Here is a 27188-nt window from a genome sequence, read left to right as displayed (position 1 = left end):
AATTTCAAACCGCTCCGTGCAAGATATCTCCATAAATAGGCTATGCACTAGGTAGTAGAGCAGAGAACGCAGGCAGAACAGGCACTCCCTACCAGTCAACCACCGCTTCGTTCTCCGTTCTTCCCCACACCGCTCGCCTCCTTCGGATTCTTTCCCCGAGCTCCACCGCACCTCACGTCTATAAATAAGGGGAGGTGCCCGCGGTGCCCATCAATTCGCGTCACCGCGTCCCGAGAGCGCGAATCATTCCGCGCGACGCAAAACCCTAGCCCATCCACCGATCCCTGTCATGGCGGCCACCACCAGCCAGGCGAGCCTCCTCCTGCAGAAGCAGCTCAGAGGTGCGGTCCGCCGGAGTTCCCGTTCATCCGTTTCCGCTCGATTTTTCCCCCCTCCTTGCGGATTGTTTGGCTGATTGACTTGGGGTTGGTTTGCGGTATGATGATTGGCGCAGATCTCGCGAAGCACCCGGTGGATGGGTTCTCGGCTGGGCTGGTCGACGACAGCAACGTCTTCGAGTGGCAGGTCACCATCATCGGACCGCCGGACACACTATAGTGAGTCAGATCCTCTCCATTCCAAGCGTGCTTCCATGCCTTGTCTGGATGAATTGCTTGTTTGGTGTGTCGGTGCCATGCCCTATGGACTATGAATCTGTGATGGTGTTTGTGTATTAGTGTGGACCGGAAGCAGCGATTGAAAATCTTACTATACGGGATAGATTTCTGGTGGAGGCTGGTGCGGGGCGGATTTTTCTTTGCTTGTTGATTGTTGTAGCGGGTAGCGTACTCCTTTTAGTACATCAACTTGGGGACATGTCCGGTGCCCAGTTCCATCGAGTTTGTTTGGTTCTAGGTGCGTGGCCTGCTCTGTTCTCTGCTAATAGCTCTGTTTTTTTTTTTAAAAAAAACGTTCATAGCTGTATCAGTAGTTCACTACTTAGAATCGGGGTCTTCGATTGCTGATCAGGGCCTAAGGAATCGTTAATTGGAGTTCAGGGATAAACTGTGTATTCTGAATTGGGGTTTGTATTGAAAGATGGGTTAAAATAGGCACCATAGGAATGCTGCTGGTTGTTTAGAATAGGTTCTGCATCATGTCAGGAAATGGGACTATGTATGTTTGGAGTTCGTAGCAGATAGTTGCGACAATTTCTTGTTTCTGTAATTTAATATTGAATGAATTGGTGCTACTTGACCCAAGTAGAGTCACCTTAATTTTGTCAACCTGTTTGGTGCAGGAGCAGAATTTTAATAGCAGACAGACTTTTTGCCCAGGTTTGAAATTTGATTGTAGGTAGAAATAAAATACATGAATTCTTTTACTACTAATTACTGAAATACATTATGAACTAGAATGGTCACTGGATGCTGTAAATATACCTAATTTTTCTTGGAGTTCTGCGTACGCAAAAAAAAACATTCGAATCACTGATAATCTGATACTAATAAATTTGAAAGAAAGCTAGTGTTGGTAAATGAGTTCACTGTATATGCACATTTGTAAATGCCTGCTGTGTTTGATAACTGTTATATCGTTCATAAAGATGGGTCGGTCTGTATTGAGAGAGCATGCAGCATACTAGGAAGTACTCCCTCCATCCCAAATTATAAGATGTTAGACTTGAAGTGTTTTTTGTGAAGTATTTTCTCTTTGATAATTCCTGATCAAGCGATAGGATGAGTAACTTATAGCATTGATAGAGTTATAATAATGATGCATTCTTAATTTTTTTACTGATTGGCTTCTCGCAAGCTGCAGAATCTCTTACAGCATAATTCTCCATTTGAACTAAGCGGCTAGCAAACAGTGGAGCTATTAGTTATTTGTTTTTGTACTGCTGAAGTGTTTATGTTCACTTTGTTACAAAGAAAACAAAGTACTGCAAGAAAAGTTGAAGTGGAACCTATAGAATATCCCAAGGAGTTTTGTTGTGTGATCAGTGTATTTTCATGTTTAATGCATTCCTTGATTGATATTTTATTGGCTTCAAAGAGATGTTTACAGTGCTGGTCTTGTCAATTTCCTGGTTACTCTAGTTGATCACATATCAATCTGAAATTAAAGTGTCTGAGTTCTGAATGGAAAAAATCAGCTAACAGCCTAACAGTGTCTGAACTACTGACAGATCTTAAACATAATAGTGGTGTTTGCTGCCCTTGTATTTGTCTTGAAGCATTGCATTAATGCAGTCATGTAAATAGTATTGTATATTTATCTTCTGAGCAACACACTAATATTGAAAATTACTTTGCAGTGATGGAGGGTATTTCAATGCTATCATGAGCTTCCCCCAAAATTACCCAAATAGCCCGCCATCAGTCAGATTCACCTCTGAAATGTGGCATCCAAATGGTCAGCTTTTTATTAGTGAAAATTCTATTTATTTACTTGATCTGCAGTCATGTTTTTTGATGTCATGCCTAATATTTTGTGGAAATGCCAGTTTATCCGGATGGGCGCGTGTGTATCTCTATTCTTCATCCACCGGGTGAAGATCCAAACGGTTACGAGCTTGCAAGTGAGCGTTGGACGCCTGTGCACACAGTATGGCTTCGTATACTATGTTTATAAACATACCTTTTCACCCCAATTTTTATCTTCTGTTCTCCATTACGAAGCCCTTGTTACATTACTCAAATTTACTGTGGTTCATCATCAAAACGACATTCAGAAGTTCACTGGTAGCTCTGTAATCATGATTTGCCTAGCTTCCACTAGATAGATAGAGAATGCTCTGTTTTGGTCTCAAGGTAGAATAATAAACAGAAGAATTATTTCATGAGTGAATACTTTTGTAAGCTATCACTAGTTAAACTGATGGTTGTTATGCATTTGCAGGTTGAAAGCATAGTTCTGAGCATTATATCCATGCTCTCTAGTCCAAATGACGAGTCTCCAGCAAACATTGAGGCAGCTGTAAGTTCACCTAATAATTTACTTTATGGTTTGCGCAAAAAAAGAACAATTTACTTTATACTGATTTGGTTTATTGGACCTCTACTTGTGGGCTGCTTTAATATCAAATACTTCATGTTTGTGTCCTGTTGTATTTGCCACCAATTCATAGTTGTAACATGACAAGTTTATTTGTGTTATACGACAGGATAGCATGCTAGTCTTAAAGAAGAAATCAGTGCTGAGAGATGTCTCTAACAAGTGTCTTAGTGTCACCAACTCACCATTGCTTTGCCCAAAGCATTGAGTTCTGAGAGTTCTCAAATAACTTGTGTTCCTCCTGAAATTTCGTGAATTCATTTGCTTAATTCTGTTGGACATCTCATGCATCGATGCATCATCACTTTCATCCAGATATCCTTCTAGTGTTGTGAGGACTTTCTGTCACTACAATGTTGCAAAGTGCCTCTATGTTTCTGAAAAGCAGTTATTTCTCGTGCAGAAGGAATGGAGGGAGAAGAGGGAGGACTTCAAGAAAAAGGTGCGGCGCATTGTGCGGAAATCACAGGAAATGTTCTGAAGAAAATGGGGGTACTGGGAAGTTAACCATGCCATGTCAGGCTGCAAAAATTTTGCTGCCAATCTCAAAATGCTCATCTGACACCAGTGTCTTGTGTATTTTCCATTTAGCGCCTGTCCATTGGTGATAGTTGCCTCCAGAAATGCATTAGGACGTGGTCTGTTATGAAGGTTCTGTTTGTATCGTGTGGCTTGGGCTCTACTAATGTTGACAAACCTGAAGTGCTACCGGTTATCGTAACTTCGGTGGTGAACCTGGTATAAGCAGGCGCCATTCCTGTCAGCTAATAGTTGAGAAAACATATCAGTGAAATTGTGCATTGTTAGTGTAATGAGGCAGCTCCATATTGTTGCTTCTGGTAACTCTACAGATTCTTGAATGCATTGCAGAGTAACCGACGAACTTCTTGAACACAGTATAATGAACTACGAGCGCAGTATGAATGGCAAGGCTCGTGTAAGATTACATATAAATCGATTGAGCTGTGTTGAATGCAACAATTTGATGCTGCCTTTTCTGTTTCCATCCAATCACAAGAACAAAACAGAATCACACTGTTGTGCCGAGTATGAACATTTGATGAACGAGCCATAGACCACTGTCAACGAACGTAGCGTTTCTATGATTGAATCCATAATAATCCATAAAAGATAACACCATTAAGCACCACTTACAAGCAGATAGCATGTTACAATTGTCAAAAAGGAATATAATAAACTAGGAACTTACATCATGCAAGCCTGCATTTACATATAACTGCAAGCCCATAAAACGTCAGCACTGCAACAGTTCCACACTTCGTTACAATTCTCAGGGAAGGTATCAGGCCTAATTGGGACCACTGTTTTTCACAAGCAGAGTGCAAGACTGGACACCTTGTGGCAGTCGATGCCAAAATGTCACTTTCTGCGAGGGAAAAATCAGAAACAGCATGAAAAATTAAACAAATATATTCGATCATAGTGGGATTTGAACCCACGACCTTTAGATTCGGAATCTAACGCGATATCCGCTTCGCTATATGACCATGCTTGTGTTCCACCCATTTACGAAATCTGAAATACCAAAGGTATCAGAATTCACATGCTACCCAATAAACATGGCTAAGGATTAGTGTCATTCAAAAGGTGAAACGAAACGTTTTGATATGCATATACTGCAAATATGGTGGCCATTAGTTATCTCACAGGAAATAAAGAACAAATGGCAGATATGTCCCAGTTGGCCAACAGGTTGAAATTCTGGTATGTGACTATATTAGTAGAGTACATAAACAATACTACCTCGCCTCTATTTTTAGTTTCATAATGAGTCAAACTTCTCTAACTTCGAATATGTTAATAAAGAAAATACACAAATATCTACAACTTCAAATATGTTTTGATAGTGCATTTATTTGGTATTATATATGTTTATATTTTTTCTATAAACTTTAAAGTTTAAGAACTTTGACTTAGTAGAAAACCAAAATGAACTATAATTTGAAGAGAGAAAAAAAAGAGGAAGTGCATAATAAAATCATCCTAACTATGCAGCATATATAAGCGGAGACGGATTGTTCCAAGAAAGCACTCTTAACAATGAGTGTCTCCTGCATTCAGGGTGGAAATATGCTTGATTAAATGATGATTATTATAAACGAGTGGACGCGACAATAATAAGATGTACTGGAGATAAGGCATCAAGCCAATCGTGTATGTAAACAAAAGTATGAACAAGATAACACCCAGAATCTTACTGCAACATCCAGTGAATGCTAGAAGCAGCCATACCAGTATGAGAACCATACCAGTATGAGAGCCATACCAGTATGAGTTGCAGCTTTCTTCCTCGGATGAGGGTGAGCATGCCACACAACAAAGGCAAGCACAAACAGGCAACTCAGCATCCCGAATCAGCTTTCCTATCTGGTGAAAACAAAGTGAGGTGCAGCCAGGACAAAGGGCCACAAATCCAAATCCCAAATCTTTTTTGTTTTTTTTTTATTTGAAAAATGGGCCACAAATCCCAATAGCGAAGAGACAACTATTCAAGCAACCACGGCCACTACAGGATCTAAACGATGCCTCCTAATCTGACACTAGCGTATCTGCAGTCTGCGTCTATAAGCCCGATCTGCGAAAGGGAATCCTGTGATGGTTCAACAAGCCAGGGAAGTTCGGATCACGGCGAAACAGAACAGATCATTGCAGCTGAGATCCATTGATTGATGTAGACGTCGGTGTAAGCCGCAGGGACGATAGGACGAGATTTGGGAGAAAAAGAGAGAGACGGTAGTCTAAGGATCGTACCAGGTGACCTGCAAAGCTGGCGACGAGAAGAACGCCTAAGGCGTGTTGCTTGGGTACATGGGCTCACCCTTCACCGGTTGAGCACCAGGCCGCCGGTGCGCTTGAACATCTCGTCGGTCCCGGTTGCCTGTCGCCGTTTGGGGTGAAGGAGCCGCCTTCTGCGCCGGGGAGTGTATTACTGCGAAGCGAGTCAAGCGAAGTTGGTGCCTGCTGCCTGGTGGGTCGTGGACTCGTGGGTAGACCCGTTGACCCCGGCGGCGCTCGATATTAGGATGTGTCTCGGACTGCTACACGAACTCTCCTCGGTAAACTCCGTCGTGGAGTAGCTTAAAAAAAACTAGAGTTCGTGGATTATCTTTTCAAGTGCTCTCACAACTCCACCTTTTTTTCTCGAACTGAGGGCATGGAGCTGAAACCGTTTTGGCTAAAAAACGTGGAGCGGAGCTGAAAAAGCAGTTCCAAACACCCTCTTAAAGTCTGTTGGTCTTTTGCTCCACTTCTACAAAGCTGTTTTTAAGCTTCTATCAAACAGATAATAAAACAATTTCTTCAAATTATTTTTCAACTTCTCTTGTAGCAAAAGTACCAGTATGAAGCTAAAAATACTAGTTTTTTTTATCTTTCTCTCTGCTATATTTTTATGAGAAGTTGTTTTACCAAATGTTTATCAGTCGTTCACTTGGCTGATAATCTATGGTTGAAAGTACTGCTCGCTGATTTACAGATTCGGCAGAAAAGCTAAAACGATGTTTATGAAAATAGGTTCAGGAGAGCTAAAGCCAATAAAAATTGATTCACTAGTGAAACTGAGTTGTACCAAATTGGCTCGACTAGCTTGTTGGCTATGCCACAAACCAATGCTCACAGCGGAAACACTTGTTTTGGTTTTGTTAATTGGATGACAACATATGTGGACTAATGGTTTCATTCACGAGCTAAAAGTCTAGGCTTAGTCAACAAGCTAGTTGAGCCATGGAAAGAAGATGACAAGGACCACGTATGTAGAAGTGCTCAACTTGTGAAGAGTAGCCCTCGATTCATTCTCATCATCTTGGTCAATTTTTAGAGCATAATTCCAATATGTGTTGCTTAGTTAACAAATATGCCCTAAATGCACAAGAGATGAGGAACCCATCATCACCTCGAGCTCTATCGTCTAAGCAAACTAAGCATAAATTATTTTGATAACATAAGTAAACCAACAATGTGACAAAGGTATTTAGATCAATTTCAAGAAATGAAAGCTCGAATAGGCAAACATAGAAATTCTAGTCATATAGTAACATAGCAATGTGTATACTTAACCTTTAGGCACATTATGCAAACTGTAAAAGGTTAGGAATGCTTAGGTCCATGCCTTGAGTCGATTCGGTCGGTGGCTCGTCGCTGACTTATATGTTTGAACCTTTTTAGTGATGGTCACTTTGGAAACTTATTCACCTATTGAATGCATGATGTGATATGAGTACAATGTAATGAAATAGATTACATGACATACTTTTTTTGCAATGATGTATAACATACAACCATATAGGATACGAAAATATGAAATACGTGTATGAAGTTTAACACCAGAGGGTTTGGGAGAACATCGGATGGTCTGTGGGAACAATACACTAGAACATTTCTTAAAAAACTAAGTGCATGATCTCGTAGACGATCTGAGATTCTCTCAGAGGGTCCACGGGTGCAAAACCCGAAAGGGGTACTCTCGAGCTAAATATTTATTATTTTTACTATCCGGTCAAATGTTCTCGCGGACGGTCTATGGGAAAATCAACCATGAAGGCTAAGTGTTTGGACTTAGTGGGTGATCTCGCAGATGGTTTATGGGATCATAGAGCACGTGTTTTGAGATCTCAAATTGAAATGTCGCCCTAGGGTTTATGCATGTGGTAAACTGTGTGTCTGTGGGGGTGTTCATAGGGTTCTATAGATTACATCTAGCTAGTTGAATCTAACTATATTACATCTAGTAAACAACAAGTGCAGATGGGATGTTTTCTAGGTGACAAACCTTATCCATATGTCTGTGTGCAACAAGTGCTCAAATCAACTCACCCAGGGGTGAGATGTTGCTAGGCTTGTGAATGAGAGGGACTATGAAGCTTGATCCACCCCTCCTTCCTCCTTGGCCTTCTCTTCTCAAAATCTCCTCGTAGCTCCATGCGGAGAGAATGTTCCTCCTTCTCAACCCTGAGCAGCTTGTGGTCTTCACTTGATCTCCATGGTCTTCTTGCTGGCCAACCTCCTTCAATCCTCCTTCTTCCTTCCTTGATCCTGAGTGTGTTCTAGAGTGAGAGGGATAGATGGGCAAGAGAGAGATGGAGTGAAGTGGAGAGTGTGGAGTGTGTGCTGCTGCTAGTGAAGCAACTAACGAAGTGGAGACAAGTGTGGTGAGAAGTTGGGCCATGAATGACCCAATGAGGATAGCACACTGTTGTGCATGAAATGACTTGGTGAACGCTCTGGGGTGCGCCGAACGGTCCGTGGGGACACTATGAGTTGTGAAAACTACTAAGTTTGTGGACATGTTCTCGTTAATGGTCCGGAGGTGCACCAGACGTTCCGCAGAAATAAGACAACACCCGAAAATATAGTTTAGTGCAAATGTACTTTTCCAAAATGAGATTAGTGCATATGATGCTTATGATGATTATGAAATGGACCATGTCATGATCATTTTGTTTCTTAAAGATGTCAATGACCTAGTGCAACATACATTTTCCCCATATTTTTTCGAGGACAACTAGCGAGAGTAATTCTAACATGTGAAATTGCCAACTAAGAAGTGAAACACTGACATTGTATTCTCCATCACCTAGCAACCTCACATAGTGTGACATCTATCCTCTTCACAACTAAAATCAGAACCAACTGTGACCAAGGTTGTTAGGATCTCAATCTAGACCTTAGAATGTCCAAACGTGATGGCTGCTTCTCTCATATTCAGTTTGCTTTGTGGCTCCTTAGGTGGAATTATATCATAGATATGTGGGATGAAGCTTTACATGTATTGTTGTTTTGTCAACAGTTCACCGTAACAGCTTCAACTCGTTGAGTGGCTCGTATTATATGTTTTCAAAGCTCTACCGAAACACCAAAATCTAGTTATGTTGTCAAGATTCAAGATCTCAATTAAGTTTTCAGAACCAATATTATATAGTTATATAGTAACTAAGGTCAGTCTCAATGTATGTTTCATGAGAGTGTCATGCACATTAAATAGAATGCTACATAAGCAAAATTGCTGACTTGGCAGAGTCATTAAATAAAAGAGTTTCATCAGATGAGAGAAGAGTTTCATCACCATAAAACTCATGTGGCTCGGTTACCTAATTTAGTATTGGTAACTCTGCCATGAAATTACGCATTGAGGCCTCGTTTAGTTACAAAAGTTTTTGGATTTCGGTACTGTAATACTTTCTTTTGTTTGTGACAAATATTGTCCAATCATGTACGAATCAGTATTAAAAGATTCGTCTCGCGATTTATAGTTTTTGTTTTTGTCTATATTTAGTGCTTCATGTATGTGTCGTAAGATTCGATGTGACAAGAAATCTTGAAAAACTTTTTAGTTATGGGATTAACTAAACAAGGCCTGAGACTGGCCTAATAGGACACAATCCAATTCTAACAATTGGATCCGGTCAAGCTGCTCGGGATGCGATCATTTTCTACTCGATTGTTGGCATGTGTAAATCGCAAGGCCTGATAGATACCGGCCCATCGCCCTTCGCAAAAAGCGAATCGACGCCGGCAAATTGCCCAGCAGCCCAGGACCTGTTTATACTGAAAAAAAGGGACTAAAAAAAGAGCAGCTCAGACCCCACCGCCTCAGGGAGTCAGGGTCCTGCACGCTAATAATAAACCTCCAAAAAAAAATTCCAACCCAAAGCGCCAAAGACACGATTTCGCACGGCTTGGCGGCTTCCCGCTCACATTTTCGGCTCCCACACCCCCCGCTTACCGCCTAACCAACCCGGATCCGCGGCATCACGCGTCCCCACGCCAAACCGCCCCCGCGCGCTGAAATCCCAGCCGTACGGCGCATCCAACGACTCAGAGACCGCCATCTCAGCGATCCGCGCCGCCACCGCTTCCACCAATCACGTCCCGCCTCACCGTTCTATATAACCCCCCCGCATCCTCCGTCCAGAGCACACAGCCAAAAAGCCACGAGCACTTGCCGCCTCCCACCAGCAAATTCGCAATCCGCCGCTTCCCACCTCGCGTTCGCCGCTCCATTTGATCGATTACTGATGGCGCCCAAGGCCGAGAAGAAGCCCGCGGAGAAGAAGCCGGCGGAGGAGAAGGCCGAGAAGAAGCCCAGGGCGGAGAAACGCGTCCCCGGCAAGGAGGGCGGCGAGAAGAAGGGGAAGAAGAAGGCCAAGAAGAGCGTCGAGACGTACAAGATCTACATCTTCAAGGTGCTCAAGCAGGTGCACCCGGACATTGGTATCTCCTCCAAGGCCATGTCCATCATGAACTCCTTCATCAACGACATCTTCGAGAAGCTCGCCGCCGAGGCCGCCAAGCTCGCCCGCTACAACAAGAAGCCCACCATCACCTCCCGGGAGATCCAGACGTCGGTGCGCCTCGTCCTTCCCGGCGAGCTCGCCAAGCACGCCGTCTCCGAGGGCACCAAGGCTGTTACCAAGTTTACTTCCTCTTAGGCTGCCGCTGCATGGTGCTACGGTCTTGTTTCGTTTCCTCGTGTGTTTAGGCCAGTGCTGGGTCGCTCGTGAAACAGTGTAGAATTTGTTGTATCTGCTGAATGACGACTCGGTTACCTTTGTCGAAGTTTCTAATATATTGCAATTGCTAATACAATTTGCTTCAAATCTTGATGAAGTTGACAATTTTGGAATGATTGTGACATGCGGTGCTGTTTAAATTTGTGACAACCGCCAATTTTTTTTTTTTGCCCTTTGAATCTGAATTGTGTTTCATGGGGATAAATGCCATGGACGTTGTGATGCTCAGAGGTTTACAAATTGCTGACCGGTAGTGTGTTTATCACAGAATCGTTCGATAAGGAACAGTAAATAAATCAGCTGCCATTATGCGGGGTCAATTTTCATTATTCACGTGGACAAATTAATTTGTGCTCAAGGACTTCTAGCTGAATCTATCATCACAAATTGCAAGAGAAGAATGTAAACCTTTGTGAGTTTTCGGAGTTTGGATGATTTGTGTCACCATGCACCTGACAGGAGGGTCACCTTTGTTTGTTCTCGGGCAGGAGCTTGCAGCTTTCCTTTGCTGTTGGGATTGAGGGAAGGATTTTTATTGCCTGCTACCACAATGCATTGTGCATTGACGAAGGCTGAAATCTGATCATTCATTCTTCCATCACCCAACACTAAGCAGCCTGGTCTGGTGTGTTCCTCATGTATGGTTCAAAAGACGATGACAAGCAAATAAATTCACCAATAGCCTCTTGTATGCTGATATGTCATTATCACACGACTGAGTTTTCATGCTCATCTTCCATGGAATAAAAACAAACTTCAAGCATTGAATAAATTTCATCACTCTGGTGATGCCTATAGTCTCCATTAGAGAAGACATGGACTTTGTCGTGCACCTCAATCCAACTGCAGCCGGTGATCCTCTTCAGCCCCTTCTCCTTAATCTCCCTCCTGATCATAGACACACTTTGCCAGCTTCCTGATGCAGAGTAAACATTTGACAGAAGAATGTAGGAAGATGTGTCTTTTGGATCCAATGCATGAATGCGCTTTGCAACGCTCTCAGCCAGCTCCCTGTTCCAGTGAATCTGACAGCCCCCTACCAAAGCCTTCCAGAACCCAATTCCTGGCTCAAAGGGGAGCTCCTCAAGAAACCTCTTGGCATTGTCGAACCGCTTGGCACGAGATAGTAGATCAACCACACAAGCATAATGCTCAGGTTTCAGTATGCCGGGTTGCTCCATCTCTGTGGTCTTGAACAATGCATAACCTTCATCAACCAGACCAGCATGGTTGCAACCAAACAGCAAGCCGAGAAGAGTGACATTATCAGGCTTGAGGCCCGTTGCTCTCATCATCCTGTAAGCATCCAAAGCCTCCTCCCCCTTCCCATTCTGTGCATACCCGCAGATCAGTGCGTTCCAGGAGACCACGTTTTTCCGATTCATCTTTTTGAAAGCCAAAACACTGTCCTCCAAGCTACCGCACCTGGCATAGAAGCTCACAAGAGAATTACCTATATAAACGTCAAGCTTGCCCAAGAACTTGATGGCTGATGCATGAACGCTTCTGCCAACGCCAAGTGCCCCTGCATTGGCAACTGAAGTGAGGACACAGGGGAAGGTGCTCTCATTCGGTGTGACACCTTCTCGGCACATTTCCAGGAACAGATTGACAGCCTCTTCACTTAGACCGGCTTGACTGCACCCACCGATCATCGCGTTCCAGGAGACCACGTTCCTCTCTGGCATGCGCCGGAACAATCGGTCTGCTTCATCAAACATCCCATTCTTCAGCAAACCGGCAATGAGGGCGGTGTAGGAGACCACATTCGGCTCACGGGTGTCATCGAGCACGCCGTGGGCCTCCCTCATGGCGCCCATCTTCGCATAGTGGTCGAGGAGGGCGCTGCCGACGAAGACATTGGAGCAGAGGCCGAGCTTGGCAGCACAGGCGTGGAGCTGCACGCCTGCACGTGGGGCTCGAAGAGCGGTGGCCGAGCGCAACACGGTGCCGAAGGTGAACTCGTTGGGCGCGACGCCGTCAGCGAGCACTTGGGAAAACAGTGCCAAGGCGTCGCGGTGTCGGCCGCGGCGGGTGAGCGCGCCGATGGCGGCTGTGGCAGAGACGACGTCCCGGTGCGGCATTCCGTCGAGCAAGCTGCGCGCGAGTGACAGGGCAGCGCGTCGTGGATGGCGCGAGTGACGGGTGCGCCGCGGCGGAGGGCGGCGGTTCCTAGTGCGCGTGCGCCGATGTGGAGGCCGACGCAGCGGGCTCGTGCTTGGAGGCCGGGATGGGGAGCCTCAGGGAGTGCGGCGGCTGCCGCGTGTGCGGTGCGCCCTCATGTGGGAACCGGCAGACTCAGCGCGGAGTCGCTGTGCGGCTGCGCGTCGTGCGCCACCTGCACAAGGGGTTCGGGGCTGCACGCCGCGGATGTTCAGGCAGCGGTCTTCACAGTTCTGGTAAAATATATGCAATAATAATGAATATTATGGTCTATTTGGAACAAAATCTTTTGCATCAGTCAAATTTGTTGGCGCTACTGCTGGTTTCAATCTGTTCTCTGTTGGGTTTCTGTGTTTCTTATGACTCATTGGTTTATATCATAAATCTTTTCAACTGATCAGTGGCTTATTGCTTATTTCATGGTCCCATACTCAAGGTAAGCATTGCAGTACATCCCACTTGGGATTGGACAGAGTAGGATTTAAATCTGACGCCTGTAAATTGTGTATTTTAGCTCACATCCACAGTTCGATCTAAATCTGACGCCGGTAAACTGCGATCCGGAGCACAGAAGGAAAAACAACCCAACAAACTACAGTTGAGGTTTATTAATAGTGAAAGACACAGCATCAGAAATTAAACTGCGATAACGATCCACGTACACAGGACTGGTGGATTGACGCATACACGAATCAGAATTTTAGGCCGTGTTTAGATCAAAAACTTTTAAAATTTAGCTATTATAGCACTTTCATTTGTATTTGATAATTATTGTCCAATTATGGACTAATTCGTCTCACGATTTACATGCAAAATGTACAACTAGTTATTTTTTTAATCTATATTTAATATTACATGCGTGCGTTCCAAGATTCGATTAACAAAAAATCTTGTAAACTTTTAGAATTTTGAGACCTGTGACCAGCCTTGTAATCTTCAATTGGTGATATGGCAATAAATTTTTAAGTATTCTATCGGCAGTTATCTCCAGAGAAAAAAAAAACTCCTGCCAAGCAAAATAACTGAAACTATCTATGGATGTTAGATAGATACAGTAGCTCATAAGCTGTCTGATTCCGAGGTCTTGGTGATTTTAGGTCCTGCCCACTGTTGGCTAGAACGAGACTTGGTCCATGGATCAAGAGGGACTCGTTGAGGCGGCGGCGGTGTTGCAGGTTTGGGCTCTCGGAGCTCATTCTCCCTATCCACGAACCTGCAAATGATATAATGGATAAATACAACCTACAAGGAATCTGCAGTGTCATCTGAAGGGTTACTGCAGTCTGATACATATTTAGCTATTTGGATGTAACAATGTCAAGCAAAGCCAATTACTCCCTCCATTTTTTGAAGTATATGACGTTTAGGATATGCCAAAATAAACTAATTAGCTTGTCCTAAAATTCATATATTTAAAAACAGAGGGTGTACTTGGCTAGAAATATATAGGCATCTCCTTTCACTAAAAGGAAGTACCAAGGAAAAATGAACTTGCAATAAGCACCAAACTAACACTCTGTGAGAGGCTGTATGGGTAAAGTTGGTCGCCAAGAAATAGATTAAGAATGTTACTCGATGTATGCCATTGTTGAAGCATCACTAGTACGTATCTTGGTTCTTAACATTCTTGTGTATCCGCCAGCTCGATTTCTGGAATATAAGAATATACAATTAGTTCTAATCCTCTCTGCTTCCAAAATCCAAATACATGTCATTCTATTCTAGTTTTCACATTTGTGTTATCATACAACTTTTAGACGAATAGTAAAAGTTTTTAATGCCAAAATCCTCATATTATTGCTAGAACTAAGGTTCTGGAATATACACTAAATATATCATACTATAGTTTTTCTCCTTATTCCTTATTGCCTATTACAGACATCAAAATGACAACATTACACCGATTCTGAAATAGGGCTAGTAACAAATCGAATGCAGATACAGTAAATTGTATGAATCCATGTGTAGGAAAAACAGATTACCTGTAGCGGTAAGCCAGCTCAGTGAATAGCTTATGAACAACATCATCACCCCGAACAAAGGAAGCAGCTCGTCTTGCTGCATGCTCAGTACCCTACATATCGTGTCAATATATGACATAAGTTTCTGCATTGTTTGCTTCGAGACATCAAGTCACCAAAAATCAAAACAAGACCCAGGCCAGATAAAAATAAGTTTGAGTTGCAAATAAGCTTCTAAGGAAGGGTATAGGGCACTAAAATTTAAATCATATGCCTATTGCATACCCCTCTGGGACATTTATTTTTTCTGGTTCTGACAAAAGAATAACATATCTAGGACTACTGGGTCCCACAAAAAAGTTTAATCCTTGACTAAGGGCTCCTTTGACACAGATTCTTGCCGCTGATTCCTTTGAGAAACCAGTAAATCACAGTGAATTGATTCGCCATATTGCACACGTGAGGCAAGTCAGTCAAAACCTCATTTCACGCGCGACTAATCCACCTGTTTCACCGACCGCATTACACCCTATCGCTACGGTTGGCTCTCCTTGGCGCTGAGCTCCCAATTGATGGGAAGCTCGTCCTCAGATGTCAGCTCCCTGTCGGGGTCAAGCTCGCCCTTCATGCTGAGATCCCACTACCATCTCCCCTCCATGCCAAGCTCCTCCTTGATGGCAAGCTTGCCCTCCATGCTGAGCTCTCATTCACAGCAAGCTTTCCCTCCACGCTGATCTCTCCCATGGCGAGCTTGCCCTCCGTGTTGACCTCCCATGCATGGCAAGCTTGCCCTCTGCACTGAGTTCCCTTCCACGCCGAGCTTGCCCTTCACAATGAGGAACCCCACCGAGGTCTCCCACGCAGCCAGTGAATCAATTCAATTTGTTGCCACCCTTCCCTTCGCACAGATGGAGAAGGAATGTGGTCAATATATCCTATCTTTTAAAAACTAGAACCCAACCAGCTATTCAAATGATTGCACAGCTGAATTAATTAATCAAAGAAACACTTTCAGGGCACTGGCGGAGCCTCCTGGAGGCGAACCTGGGCAGTCCCCCCCCCCCCTTTCCCACACCCCCAATCCTGTCTCTGAAAATTCTTTGGCACCTACTTATTCCATGAGATAGGAGTGTAAATTTGAAGAGAAAGAAGGCTAGTACTTGATAGATTGCTATATTTTCTTTGCTGAACACAATTACTAATTTCTAATAAGAGAAGGTATTAAGAAAAATAGACTTAAGCAGGACAAATTTTCTATGTATTGATTTGTACTGAACAATTTGGTTCCCCCGTTGTTTAATCCCTACGCTCCGCCGCTATTTCAGGGTGACTTTGAGTAACTTCCAAAGTCAATGAGAATTTGGAGCCATGCCAAATGGGTCCTAGGATGTTCGGGTTATTGGATCTTATATTATAAATTAGCATTGACAAACAAGAGATGCCAGTTCCATGCCAGGAACAAAGAAGCTGGTCTGCACACTCGATTAAAACAAAGGTGTTGGTCTGATTGCTTAAAACATTGGTTTGCTTAAAAAGAGCTGGAAAAGAAACTACTTATAACTGTCCATTGAGATTTCAGTGAATCAGAGTGTCAAACAAATAGACAGGAAGCATTATTTCTAAAGTGACAATCAGACAATCAGTGGCCAATAGTGTCCAACACCAATTCAGGCAACAACCAGAATCAGATAATCAGTGGCCAATGGGTGTCCAACCCCAATTCAGGCAGCAACCAGCAATGCATACAGGACATCTGGAGAAGCATCTCAAAATCTGAATAGTAGAGGTGAATCCTACCGGCTGCTCAGCGGCCAAATATAGGAACACTGATTTCTTTCTTACAAATACTTCTATCCTATAAGCATCCTTCGCAAAAAAATGATTGCTAGATTGTTTACAGCCACTGCTCTGCATAGATTCATGGATACCACGAAATGCCGCGATATTTCACGCTGGAATTTAATTAGCAACAGGGGACTTGTGTTCCAATTACCTCCTTCCCTAGCTGCACCATCTGATCCGCCTTCCGCCGGACCTCCTTCGCCTGAAACGAACCACGGCAAAGGAAACGCATTCAACGATTTCCACCCCCTCCTCGAACACAAATCCTGCCCGCCCCATCACACGCCCCTGCTCGAAGAAACGCCGGCATGCGAGAGAAAGTACCTTGGCGACGGTGGTCTCGATGCGCTCGTGCTTCACCAGCTGCGACACCATCGTCCTGCCGAGGGGACAAATCCAGAGGTCAGCCGCAAGGCGACGTAGAGGCTAGAGACATAGGATAGAGGCGTTGGTGTGGGTTAAAAGCAATACCTGAGCATGGAGAGGCGGTGGGAGTAATCGCGGCCAAGCTTGCGGAATTTACCCATGGCGACGGACGGCGGGGAGGAGCAGCAGGCGAGCAGCCGCCGGCGGGGACGGTTGTGAGGGGTTTGCGGGCCGGCTCGGTGCGGACGGATCGCGGAAGTCTCGCTAGGTTTGGGCTCGATTGCCACCCTGATGACTAGTGTTTGGATGAGGCTTCATGGGCCTTCACTCACTTCACCCATCAGTCCTAGTGCGTTTGGGCCTTTGGGCCGCTGTCAGCTAGACGCGGTTTGTGTACACCACTTGGCCCAAAAAGGATTCGTCCCTACAACGGTGTGCGGCTGACGCATGTTCTCTGCAACTGCTGTACCGGACCGCATCGAAGAAAACCGATGGCATTCCCATCCTTTCACGGCGGCGTGCGCTGGACCGACGCGGTACGTGAAGAAAGGGGCGTGCAGCAGCAGAGAAAGCAAACGGATTAGTGGCAAGAGTACACTCTTCCGTGACCATGACCCTGGCGATTCGATCGCGCGAGCTCTATGACGGTGCACGACGTACTCCAGGGCTGATCTGAGGCCTCGTCGGTTTCTGCAGCTCTTAAACTCTAGCGAAGATCGGACGACACGTTGCATGCACTGCTCAGTTTGCAGACGCGCGCCACAAGCTTCCAGCGCTAGGGCTCACCAACGCACCGCACTAGACAACAATTACTCTGGTGTTTTCCTGCACTTGGCCGGAGACGGATGTGGACTTCTTTTCCCCCCAAAGCTCTAAATCACATGCGAGGATACCGGTATTTTTCTGCTCCTACCGACCAACAAGCATCGTTGGCTCCGCCAAATCTGCCATTTCCAAATTAAAGAAGAAACATGCGTCGGCGTCCAGTACGATGAGCCTCTGGACAGCAATGCAGGATACCGGACCGGCTGCGTGAACGCGACCCATCGATTGCTCGACTGACAGAAAGCTCGACTAGCCACGGCGGTTAATCAGTGCGCTACGCTTACCGGGACGCGGTAAAGACGAGGAATTGCTGTGAAAAGGCGAAAACAAGCTCTCTCTCACACACACAGCACACGCGGGAGAGCAGCGCGACGAGCCGCGCGCGGATCTCGACGCCCAAACGGCCCAGCGCGGCGTCCGCACCGTCCCGTTCGTCTCCGTCTCCGTGGGTCAAACGCAGTCGCGATCCCCCGCGCGCCCCGGTAGCTGCGGCCTGCCCTGTGCCCTCCCCGGTGTCGCCGCCCGCCCGTCGTGCGCTCTCGCTTTCCGCACCTGGCGCGGCGATGCCGTCTCATCCCGTAGCCGGTGGAGCCTCCCGCTTGTCCTCACCGCCTGTCCCCCGCGCCAGTAAATACGTACTCCGCCGGTGGTTAAACAACTTTCCGGTGTGATTTCTTCAACTGCCCAGAGAGTGGCTGACGAGTGGGCCACAGGGCATCGGGGTCCAATCCTAAATGGCTTTGATTATTGGCCTAAGCGTGGTCTGTGGTGGCCCCTCCCCTCTCACGTGGCTCGGATTAGTATACTTGTCCCATGCATGACCCATGCCATGCATGCATATACACGCAGAGCGCAGGCAGAGCAGCGGGTTGGAACTCGGAGGCCCCGGACAGGGATTGCAGCCTTCCCCTGCACGCAAATGCTTCCAAATGTTACCAACATCAGCGCGGCATACCCGTGCTCGATCCACTCATCACATGATGCACATCACAAGAGTATTTTGTATGCGCAGCGCAGACACGCATCAGACATCAAAGCATGCAGAACGTAGTGCCAGTAAACAAATCGTTGGAAACTTGGAACGGTCTGGACTCTAGAGGGAGTCTTAGGCCCTGTTTAGTTACTCGTCTAAAAATTTTTCATCTATCGCATCAAATCTTTAGACACATGTATGGAACATTAAATGTAGATAAAAAAATTAATTAATTATATAGTTTGGTTGAAAATCGCGAGACGAATCTTTTAAGCCTAGTTACTCTATGATTAGCCTTAAATGCTACAGTAACCCACATGTGCTAATGATAGATTAATTATACTTAATAGATTTGTCTTCCAGTTTCATGACGAGGTATGTAATTTATTTTTTTATTAATTTCTAAAAAACCATTCCCGATATCCTTCCGATATATCTGATGTGACATCCTAAAAAATTTTATCCTCAATCTAAACACGCCCTTAAGCATGAGGTACACTATGCACTTTTTACAGCGCGATGGAGGGGCCTTGGGCTTGGACCAGCAGGGACTGCCATTTTTCCTGGCCTTGGACTCGCCGGCGCGTCTGGTCAACGTCGATTCGCCATGCCCCAGGCGTGTGGGCCTCGTGAGTCAAAGGCGCAAGCTAAAACAAATTGCTCTGTAGTACTCGCTGGCAGCGCTTAACCAGCTGCCATTCTTTGCAACCCGGCAAGCCTCGTTAGCTAGTCAACACCGACAGTAATTAAGCTCCTGTTAATAAGTACTAGCAGCAGCACTTCCCATCATAGCAGCAATTAACCCACCAGGACGGCCTGCCTGCCTGCCATACAAAAATGCACTGCTCCAGCAGTTAAGTTGACCTCAAGAGCCAAAGAGGAACCAAGGAGAAAACAACAAGATCAGGCAGAGTTTTCTACCAATCTTTCTCTCAGTTGCCTTGCCTTTCACGATCACAGGCTCCACAGTTTTCACTTCGGTTAGTGTACACCAAAGCCACACACAGTGACACATCGCTACGGTCGCAGTGCAAGCTGGTCCTGTCACGATTTCAATGCCTGCATTGCAGTGTGCGCTGCGCCTCTGAGCCCTTTCCTTTGCACCTTCCCTTGTGTCGCACTCGCGCCATTTAAACCGCTACGAGCTCGCTAGCAAAGCTAGCACTCCAGCGACGAGACGACGCCAGCGACGAAGAGCGCGGCGGCCGGTTTATTTGGTAAAGCATGGCGGTGGTGGTGGCGGGCAGCAGGGCGAGAGCGGAGCGGGCGAGGCTGCAGTGGCGGGAGCAGGAGCCCAGGAGCCCCGAGATGGCCGCGCCGCCACCAAGACCACCCAGGTCGCGCCCGGCGAGGGCGGCGGTCGTCTACTACCTGGCGAGGAACGGCCACCTCGAGCACCCGCACTTCATGGAGGTCGTGCTCTCCTGCCCCGACGGCCTCTACCTCCGAGGTAGGATACCAATGCTTCTTGTCGCATTTTGCCTTCCGCTGTAATGGCGCTGAGGGTTTCTGCTCTGTGTTGCCGTTGCGTCTGTGCGCGCAGATGTGATCGACCGGCTCGACGCGCTGAGAGGCAAAGGGATGGCGCGCATGTACTCATGGGCGTCCAAGAGGTTGGGGGCGTCTTCTCTTCTCTCGTTTTGGTCAATGCTGCAAAGTGCAAACTAGTGTGGTGGTGGTGCACCCACCACGCCGTGACAATTGACATGCGTTCCTCGCGATTTCGCTGCAATGCAGGAGCTACCGGAACGGCTTCGTGTGGCACGACCTGGCGGACGACGATTACATCCACCCCGTGGTCGGAAGGGAGTACGTGCTCAAGGGCACCGAGCGCCTGCACCCGGTGCCGCCGGCGGCGCTGCTCGACGCGGCGGCCGCGTCCTCGTCGTCGTCCGGCTCGCAGGACACGCCCACCTCGTCGTCCTCTGCCAGGTGGGAGGCGCACGGCAGGCCGGCGCACCGAATGAAGAGCGCCACCAGCGCGTGCGGCACGGCTGACCTTGGCGAGTACGTGGTGTACAAGGGCGAGGAGGGCGCCGCGGACGCCGCGACGCAGACCGAGGACGGCGGGCGCGCTCACGGCCACGGCCACAGCCAGAGGCGCGTCGTCCTGGCCCCCGCCGCGCAGGAGGAGCTGAGCGGGGCGGAGACGTCGCCGCCGACGGCGTCGACGAGCCCCGAGACGCTGGAGGCGCTGATCAAGGCGGACGGGCGCGTCGTGGCGGCCGTCAGCGGTAGCGGCCGGGCCAGGGCGTCCTCCGTGCTGATGCAGCTCATCTCGTGCGGGTCCGTGTCCGTGCGGGACGCGCGCGCCTCCCCGGTGATGCCGCGCGCGCACCACCACCGCGCCCGCCGCCCGCCCCGCCCGCCGCCGTCCGCGGCCGTGGAGCTACCGTCGTACCGCGCCAAGATCGTGGAGGACAAGGAGTACTTCAGCGGGAGCATCATCGAGACCGCAAAGCGCTCGCCGGCCGACGACGTGACGTCGTCCCAAGACCTGGCCGTTCTCCGGCGGTCGGCTTCGTACAACGCGGAGAGGTAAGGAACAACGAGACCCCCATCATCCCTCTCGCATTCATTGACGCGACGGCGCAAGCGGCAGGCGCCGGAAAGTGATCCGTCTCTTACGCGAGACGCCTCCTCTCGCTCATAGTCGTATGCCATGCCAGCAGGAAGGATGAGTCATGAGCTGCCACTGTTACATTGAACCAGCCCAGCCTGTCCTAGTCGGGGAGTTAAAGGCTCTGGCTCGCCCATGGCCGCAGCTGAAGCCACCACGCCATTGCCGTACGTACGCGCAAGATACGCCCGAGTAGTGGTCACCTCCATAAATAGAAGTAGGTCTCGCGGAGCTGTCGCGCACCAGGCACCACGGCACTGATCGCGGGGACGGGGTAGAGAATTTCGTCAGGAAGGAACGGCCGGGGCTTCAATTCTTGGCCGGGACCTGCTCGGACAGCTCCTCTGTTCCGTGCGATCTGCCGAGCTGGACAGGCTCGGGAGCAAGCACCAAATCTCGGAGCCGGTTTCGGCGCGCGTACGCTCTACGTTTCAGAAGGATTAGTCTGAAGCTACTACTCATAAACTGGTTAGTACTGCACACGGTTCGTTCTTTGAAAGAGAGTAACCTGATGACTGATGTGAGCTTGTAACAGCAGGCTTTGTCAGGCATTTCAAACCTTTGCTTTGAAGCAGTGGTCCAGATGAGCCCTAATCGGGGTCTGAACAACCTGCAATTACGAGTGCCTAGTAGAAATAAGAAATTGTACAAACCCCTACACTACTGCCATGTGACGGCGTACGAGAAGAGTGATGATGAGATTGTGATATGATGATTATATGATCTGAGCCGTGCTGAATATACTGAATACATGGCTGCAGGGTGATAAAGCTGGAGCTGGCAAAGGAGGCCGGGGACCTGCATGACCGCTGCATCCCGCGGAAGACCAAGGGCAAGAAAGAGGGCTACCTGGTCATCTCCTGCAGCGCGCAGGCGCAGGGGAATAATAAGGGATGACGTGGGCGTCTTCGTTGCTAGCGTATGGCCGTCGTCCGGCGATCGATGAGCTTAGCTGGTCCCGCCGGGGGAAAACGGCGACCTGGCGTGGCGCCGGCCTATGTGCCTTCTTCTTTCTTGCGTCGGGAACAGTAGATAAGTGTCCAGTAGTCTGTGGTCCAGTTTGATGTCGTCTGCTTGTTAGATGCTGATTGCTGAATGCCTGTGATTTTCCGTGTGAGCTACCACTCTAATGTTAAGAGCAAGTATTATAATACAGCCAGCAGCTGACTGTAAGATTTCTTTACAGCCTTCTTGCAGCCCACTCATATAATGGTTAGCTCATCACTATTAATACATGGCCCACTTGTCTATCTCACAGACTTTCTTGGTTTTGTCTGAGCCGGCTGTAAGCTTACAGCCCGCTTTTACTCTCTCTTCTTCTCTCTCCTCCACCTCAGCATTTAGCTGGCTTACAGCCTACTATAATACTTGCTCTAATACTCATACGTGTTCTGTCTGCCTCGTTGTCTGAACTTTTTACTGCAGGTTACTTATTCTTCGCGTGTTCAGGTACTGTACCGTTTACGCGTGATGAGCCCAGGCCGTGCTGCTGCGTGAATACTGAATCGTGATGGATGTAGTACATGGTAGCACGGTGCCGATGCGTTTATGCTATTATTACTTGCCGTCCTCAGATTCCTCCCGGAGACCCCAGTATTGGATATGTAGAATCTGGGCAAAGCAGTACTAGTACTCGATTGTGTCACTTCGTTTCTCTGGGGAGAGGTTCTTCAGTGAGGCGGTAAATTTTTGGTGCTATGGCAAAAAGAATAACCTGATGATCAGTCTGATCAGACAGTTCTGTCCTCGCTACTACTTCACCTTACAATTTGTCTGCCTCCAAACTAGCACACGGTCCCCACGATGGGATCAGCTCCCTCATCCTGAAGCCTGATCACATCGATCTCTTTCCTGAGTCCTGACTGATGTTGGGGCTGTAGCAGTGTGTACAACGTGATCTTAGTAAGTACAGTACAGTATCAGTATTAGCTTGCAAAGGTGGCAATCTTGGGGGAAGATGTGGCATATTGAGTGACAAGTCGAGACCACCACCAGTGCTTGAGCCTTGAGGAAGCGCGGCGTCCATATGCTGTGACCTGTGGCACTTAAACAAAGAGCTTATGGTTATGGCCTTATGGGTCTGAATACCGGTAGTTGGTTCCAAGTAGCAACGTGTTCCTGCGAAACCGTTTGGGCTTAAAACTTTCGGCCCAGATATTCCAGGAGCAATAGTTGGGCCGGAACAGATTCCCTGAAACCTGAAACCTGGAACGCCCTAGTTTAGGCCTTGTTCAGTTCGCGATTTTTTTTGGTTTTTCCTACTGTATCATTTTCGTTTATATGTGATAAATATTATTCAATCACAGAGTAACTAAATTTAAAAAATTCGTCTAAAAAATTACAGATAAACTGTGCAATTAGTTTTTATTTTTGTCTATATTTAATGCTCCATGCATAGATACAAAGATTCGATGTGATGGAGAATCTTAAAATTTTTTGAAACTAAACAAGGCCTTAAGGTGGTTGGACTTTTCGGCAGTCTGGAAGTCTGGATGAACTTTATGTTGGAAATAAAAGCAATTTAGCGATGCATAAATTAATTCTGACAATAAGACAAAGGCTAACAACATGTATCACAGATATATGAATTGAAACTAGCACTACGATTTGAATCAAGTTCACGGGATCTAGTGCTAGCAACATAAATGATATGAAACCGAACAACAGAGAGAGGATAGACATCCTTACAGTGGGGTTGTCGGCGCGAAGGAGGAAGAAGAAGATCGTCGATGGAGATTGGCGAACACCGGGCGTAGTGGGAAGAAGACGTCCAGCGAGCAGTCGCGACGGTGCTTCCCAAAAACCTGATACGCCCCTACCCCGTGCAGGGACGCGAGGAGACGTAGGCTTTGGAGACTGCTCTCTCGACACAGATGACACGTCGGCGACGGGATGGGGAAGACGGCGGCAGCGCATAGTGTGCCGAGGATAATTGCTTACCAAATAAGCCAGCGCAATCTCCTCCATGCATGCAGCGCTTCCAAAAACCTGATACGCTCCCTACCCCGTGCAGGGACGTGAGGAGACGTAGGCTTCGGAGCCTGCTCTCCCGACACCGATGACACATCGGCGGCGGGATGGGGAAGACGGCGGCATCGCATAGTGTGGCGAGGATAATTGCTTACCAAATAAGCCAGCGCAATCTCCTCCATGCATGCAAAAACCCACCGAGGCGAGGCGAGCGCATGCGCACGTGTGGTTCTTCATTTTCCTCTCTCCAATTGCTTCAACACGATAAAGATAGCTCAACTTTTTAAGTTGCCCTCACTCCACTTGAAGTAACAAGGTGAGACTAAAGTTCCCCCACCTTTCTATATATACATGCATGTATGAGTGAGCCTTTGGGATTTTTTGGAATTGTTTGGCCTAAAGCCCAAAACATCTAACACTTTTATCACATCACAGTTTTATAAAGACCCGGTAACCTGGTCACAAATTCCACGAGGAACCAGCTTCGCTGCGTGTTTTGCATGGGAAATGTTTCCCAGGGTGTCGCAGCTGGAGGAGAAATGCTAGGAAAAATTAACAAGAAATCTCACTGAACCACCAGTTGACGCAACAAGCTGCAGATAATGTATCAAATTTTTACTTACAACAAATGAATTGCAATGGAATGACAGCTTTACTTCAAAGAGCAAACGCTAAGCTTATTTTGATATTTATCTTTTCCTTCTTTACAATCGTTGTTACTAATTTTCAATATGTATACAGAGGACAGAGAGACCATTACTATTTTAATAATTTTCAATCTTTTCCTTATTTGAGATTGTTGCAGAGAGGACCATTTCACTTAATTTGCTGTATGTCTTCTCAAATTATAATTTGGGGTTAACTGCTTCCTATACAATTCATGCAAGGTTCGGGGTGAATGACTACTTCTATAATGTATCTACCTAATTTATGAACGAATCTTATGTAGCTTTACATTTTTATGAGGTACACTTTTTTATAACTTACGTTCGTAAAAAAGAATGAAGCTTTTGGTTGAATAATTTTATATGTCTGAGTTTATTTTCTTTTGGTAACAAAGCTATAAGCCAAATCTGTCAGTCATTTAGTAGTGTTTTTCTCTCACAATAAATTAATGAACAGTACTTTCTGCCATGACTTATCAACCAAACGAACAAGGCGAGTCTGAAGCTAAAAAGAGGTAAATCTTCAAACAACGCCATAAGATTATTCTCCTATTATTTCTCAAAAACAAAACTGATGACATTCAGCAAATCATCTGGGTTGAAGTACTTTTGTGATGCTCCATCTATAAAATCACATCCATCACCTCTTCTCCCGTAAAGAGTGGTGCAAGCAAATCATTATTGATATAACTTACTTCCTCAAAAATCATTGATATAATTTACTTGAAGGGTGTCATTAACTTGTGATTCCATCAACGATTATTACTGATTCCCCTTTGGTAGTACCAACAATTATTTATAATAATGGTTGAAATGAGATTTGAGAGCTCCATCCCCATCCACCAATTGAGCATCGACGCAACAAGGAGGTAGATAATACGTACTATATATATTCACAATTTTACCTACAAACAAATGAATTTAGCCGACCAATAGCTTTACAAAGGAAAAGGAAAAAAACTAAATCCAGGAACAACCTGTGAAACTAAACTAAGCTAGTCATCGAAGAATTCCGTTTCATGTTCAAGTTCCAAAATTTAGGTCACCAATCATTTACAACTCCGAATCACCACGCAAGCACCCGTTTGCGCACGCTACGCTATACAAGCAGATTAAGCAGCTGAGGCTCCGAGCCGCGATCATAATCCGACTGTTGTGGACCTTGGCCATCGCCGCTACCGCCGCCGCTGCCGTCGTCCAGCGGCGGCAAGTTGAGGTCCGGCATGTCCCGGTCCGGCTGCGCCTGCGCGGGGTCGTCGTCGTGCGCGGCTGGCGGCGCCTCGCCCCTGTGGCGGCGCATGTGCCCGCCGAGCGCCTGGCCCATGGAGAACTCGAGGCCGCAGACGGCGCACTCGTGCACCCGCGCCCTGTCCCTCTCGGCCGCGGCCGCGGCCGCCGCTGGGTCGCTGAGCATCCTCGCCTGCAGCCGCGTGTGGCTGGTGCGGTGCCCGCCGAGCGCCTGGAACGACGGGAAGCGCTTGCTGCACGTCTTGCACTCGAACACGCCCTCGGCCGCCATGGCCCTGCGGGCCGCGGCCGAGGACGGCGCCGGCGGCGTGCCGCCGGTGCCCAACGACGACGACGACGCGGGCGCCGACAGCGTGAGCAGCGCCTCGGCGTGCGCCCGGAGGCCCTCCATCTCCTTGCTCTCCTCCGCTTCGTGTCTCGTAAGCGTCATGACCATCGAGGGAGATCAACCGACGTTTGCCGATTCTCCAGCTTTATATTATTGTAATAAGCAGCCAACTAAAAATTCCACACTTACGCGCACGTACGTGTTCATATATAAACCGGCCCGAGCGCGCTTGCTTGTGTGTGTGTGTGTGATGATGACTGGACAGGGGTATCTGTGTGAGATGATAGAGGCGTTCACGTCAGGGCTTGCGAACTGGAAGGCCAGCAGGCCAAGCGGCCGCTTGGATGTGATGAGACTTGGACACGAAGAAACGTGACGCGGTCGCACTCGTACTCGTACGTATCACACTTGGTCGTCGCCACCCGTGGCGCGCGCCTCGGATCGGAACACATGGTTAATTAGGGCTTGTTTAGTTCCCAAAAAATTTTACAAAATTTTTCAGATTCCCTGTCACATCAAATCTTTAGACGCATGCATGAAGTATTAAATATAGATAAAAATAAAAACTTATTGCACAGTTTAATCGGAATTGACGAGATGAATCTTTTAAGTCTAGTTAATACATGATTGGATAATATTTATCAAATACAAACGAAAGTGGTACTATTCCTATTTTGCAAAATTTTTTGAAACTAAACAAG

The 27188-nt window shown here is 47.0% G+C and overlaps 6 protein-coding genes, 1 long non-coding RNA gene and 1 other non-coding gene across 10 annotated transcripts; 3 read left to right on the top strand and 5 right to left on the bottom strand.

The window, feature by feature from the left end:
• On the top strand, nt 55-3845 carry LOC8085448 (ubiquitin-conjugating enzyme E2 7). Its single transcript, XM_002458691.2, has 6 exons — nt 55-341; nt 455-557; nt 2258-2355; nt 2447-2547; nt 2842-2919; nt 3401-3845. Exons 1-6 carry the CDS (start codon nt 290-292, stop codon nt 3476-3478), a joined length of 510 nt encoding a protein of 169 aa, XP_002458736.1. The 5' UTR covers nt 55-289; the 3' UTR covers nt 3479-3845.
• LOC110433805 lies at nt 4076-6034 on the bottom strand. Of its 2 annotated transcripts, none has more exons than XR_002451136.1 (2): nt 5770-6034; nt 4076-5385 (listed from the first exon to the last, which is right to left on the bottom strand). It is a non-coding gene; the product is annotated as an uncharacterized LOC110433805 (long non-coding RNA). The 2 variants fall into 2 exon arrangements; XR_002451137.1 differs by having other exon boundaries at nt 4076-4533; nt 5770-6026.
• On the bottom strand, nt 4433-4505 carry TRNAR-CCG. Its single transcript has one exon. It is a non-coding gene; the product is annotated as a tRNA-Arg (tRNA).
• On the top strand, nt 9936-10623 carry LOC8057774 (histone H2B.4). The gene has a single exon (XM_002458690.2). It carries the CDS (start codon nt 10032-10034, stop codon nt 10443-10445), a length of 414 nt encoding a protein of 137 aa, XP_002458735.1. The 5' UTR covers nt 9936-10031; the 3' UTR covers nt 10446-10623.
• Nucleotides 10496-13440, bottom strand: LOC8057773 (pentatricopeptide repeat-containing protein At5g42450, mitochondrial). The gene has a single exon (XM_002456563.2). It carries the CDS (start codon nt 12608-12610, stop codon nt 11234-11236), a length of 1377 nt encoding a protein of 458 aa, XP_002456608.1. The 5' UTR covers nt 12611-13440; the 3' UTR covers nt 10496-11233.
• LOC8085447 (50S ribosomal protein L17) lies at nt 13608-17124 on the bottom strand. 2 transcript variants are annotated; one of them, XM_002456562.2, is made up of 6 exons: nt 16964-17123; nt 16817-16871; nt 16644-16694; nt 14672-14763; nt 14262-14339; nt 13608-13902 (listed from the first exon to the last, which is right to left on the bottom strand). In XM_002456562.2, the coding sequence occupies exons 1-6, from the start codon at nt 17017-17019 to the stop codon at nt 13749-13751; spliced, it is 486 nt and encodes a 161-aa protein (XP_002456607.1). In that variant the 5' UTR covers nt 17020-17123; the 3' UTR covers nt 13608-13748. The 2 variants fall into 2 exon arrangements, with proteins under 2 accessions (XP_002456607.1, XP_021312777.1); XM_021457102.1 differs by lacking the exon at nt 14262-14339 and having other exon boundaries at nt 13614-13902; nt 16964-17124.
• LOC8057772 (protein UPSTREAM OF FLC) lies at nt 19687-22511 on the top strand. The gene is made up of 4 exons (XM_002458689.2): nt 19687-20106; nt 20200-20269; nt 20394-21194; nt 22038-22511. The coding sequence occupies exons 1-4, from the start codon at nt 19881-19883 to the stop codon at nt 22171-22173; spliced, it is 1233 nt and encodes a 410-aa protein (XP_002458734.1). The 5' UTR covers nt 19687-19880; the 3' UTR covers nt 22174-22511.
• LOC8085446 (zinc finger protein AZF2) lies at nt 25782-26707 on the bottom strand. Its single transcript, XM_002456561.2, has one exon. It carries the CDS (start codon nt 26593-26595, stop codon nt 26011-26013), a length of 585 nt encoding a protein of 194 aa, XP_002456606.1. The 5' UTR covers nt 26596-26707; the 3' UTR covers nt 25782-26010.

This window comes from Sorghum bicolor, chromosome 3 (genome assembly GCF_000003195.3).
Source record: "Sorghum bicolor cultivar BTx623 chromosome 3, Sorghum_bicolor_NCBIv3, whole genome shotgun sequence".
In the NCBI taxonomy this organism is placed as follows: domain Eukaryota; kingdom Viridiplantae; phylum Streptophyta; class Magnoliopsida; order Poales; family Poaceae; genus Sorghum; species Sorghum bicolor.
The sequence above is the reverse complement of the archived record's forward strand: the minus strand, read 5'-3'. Positions and strand labels throughout refer to the sequence as shown.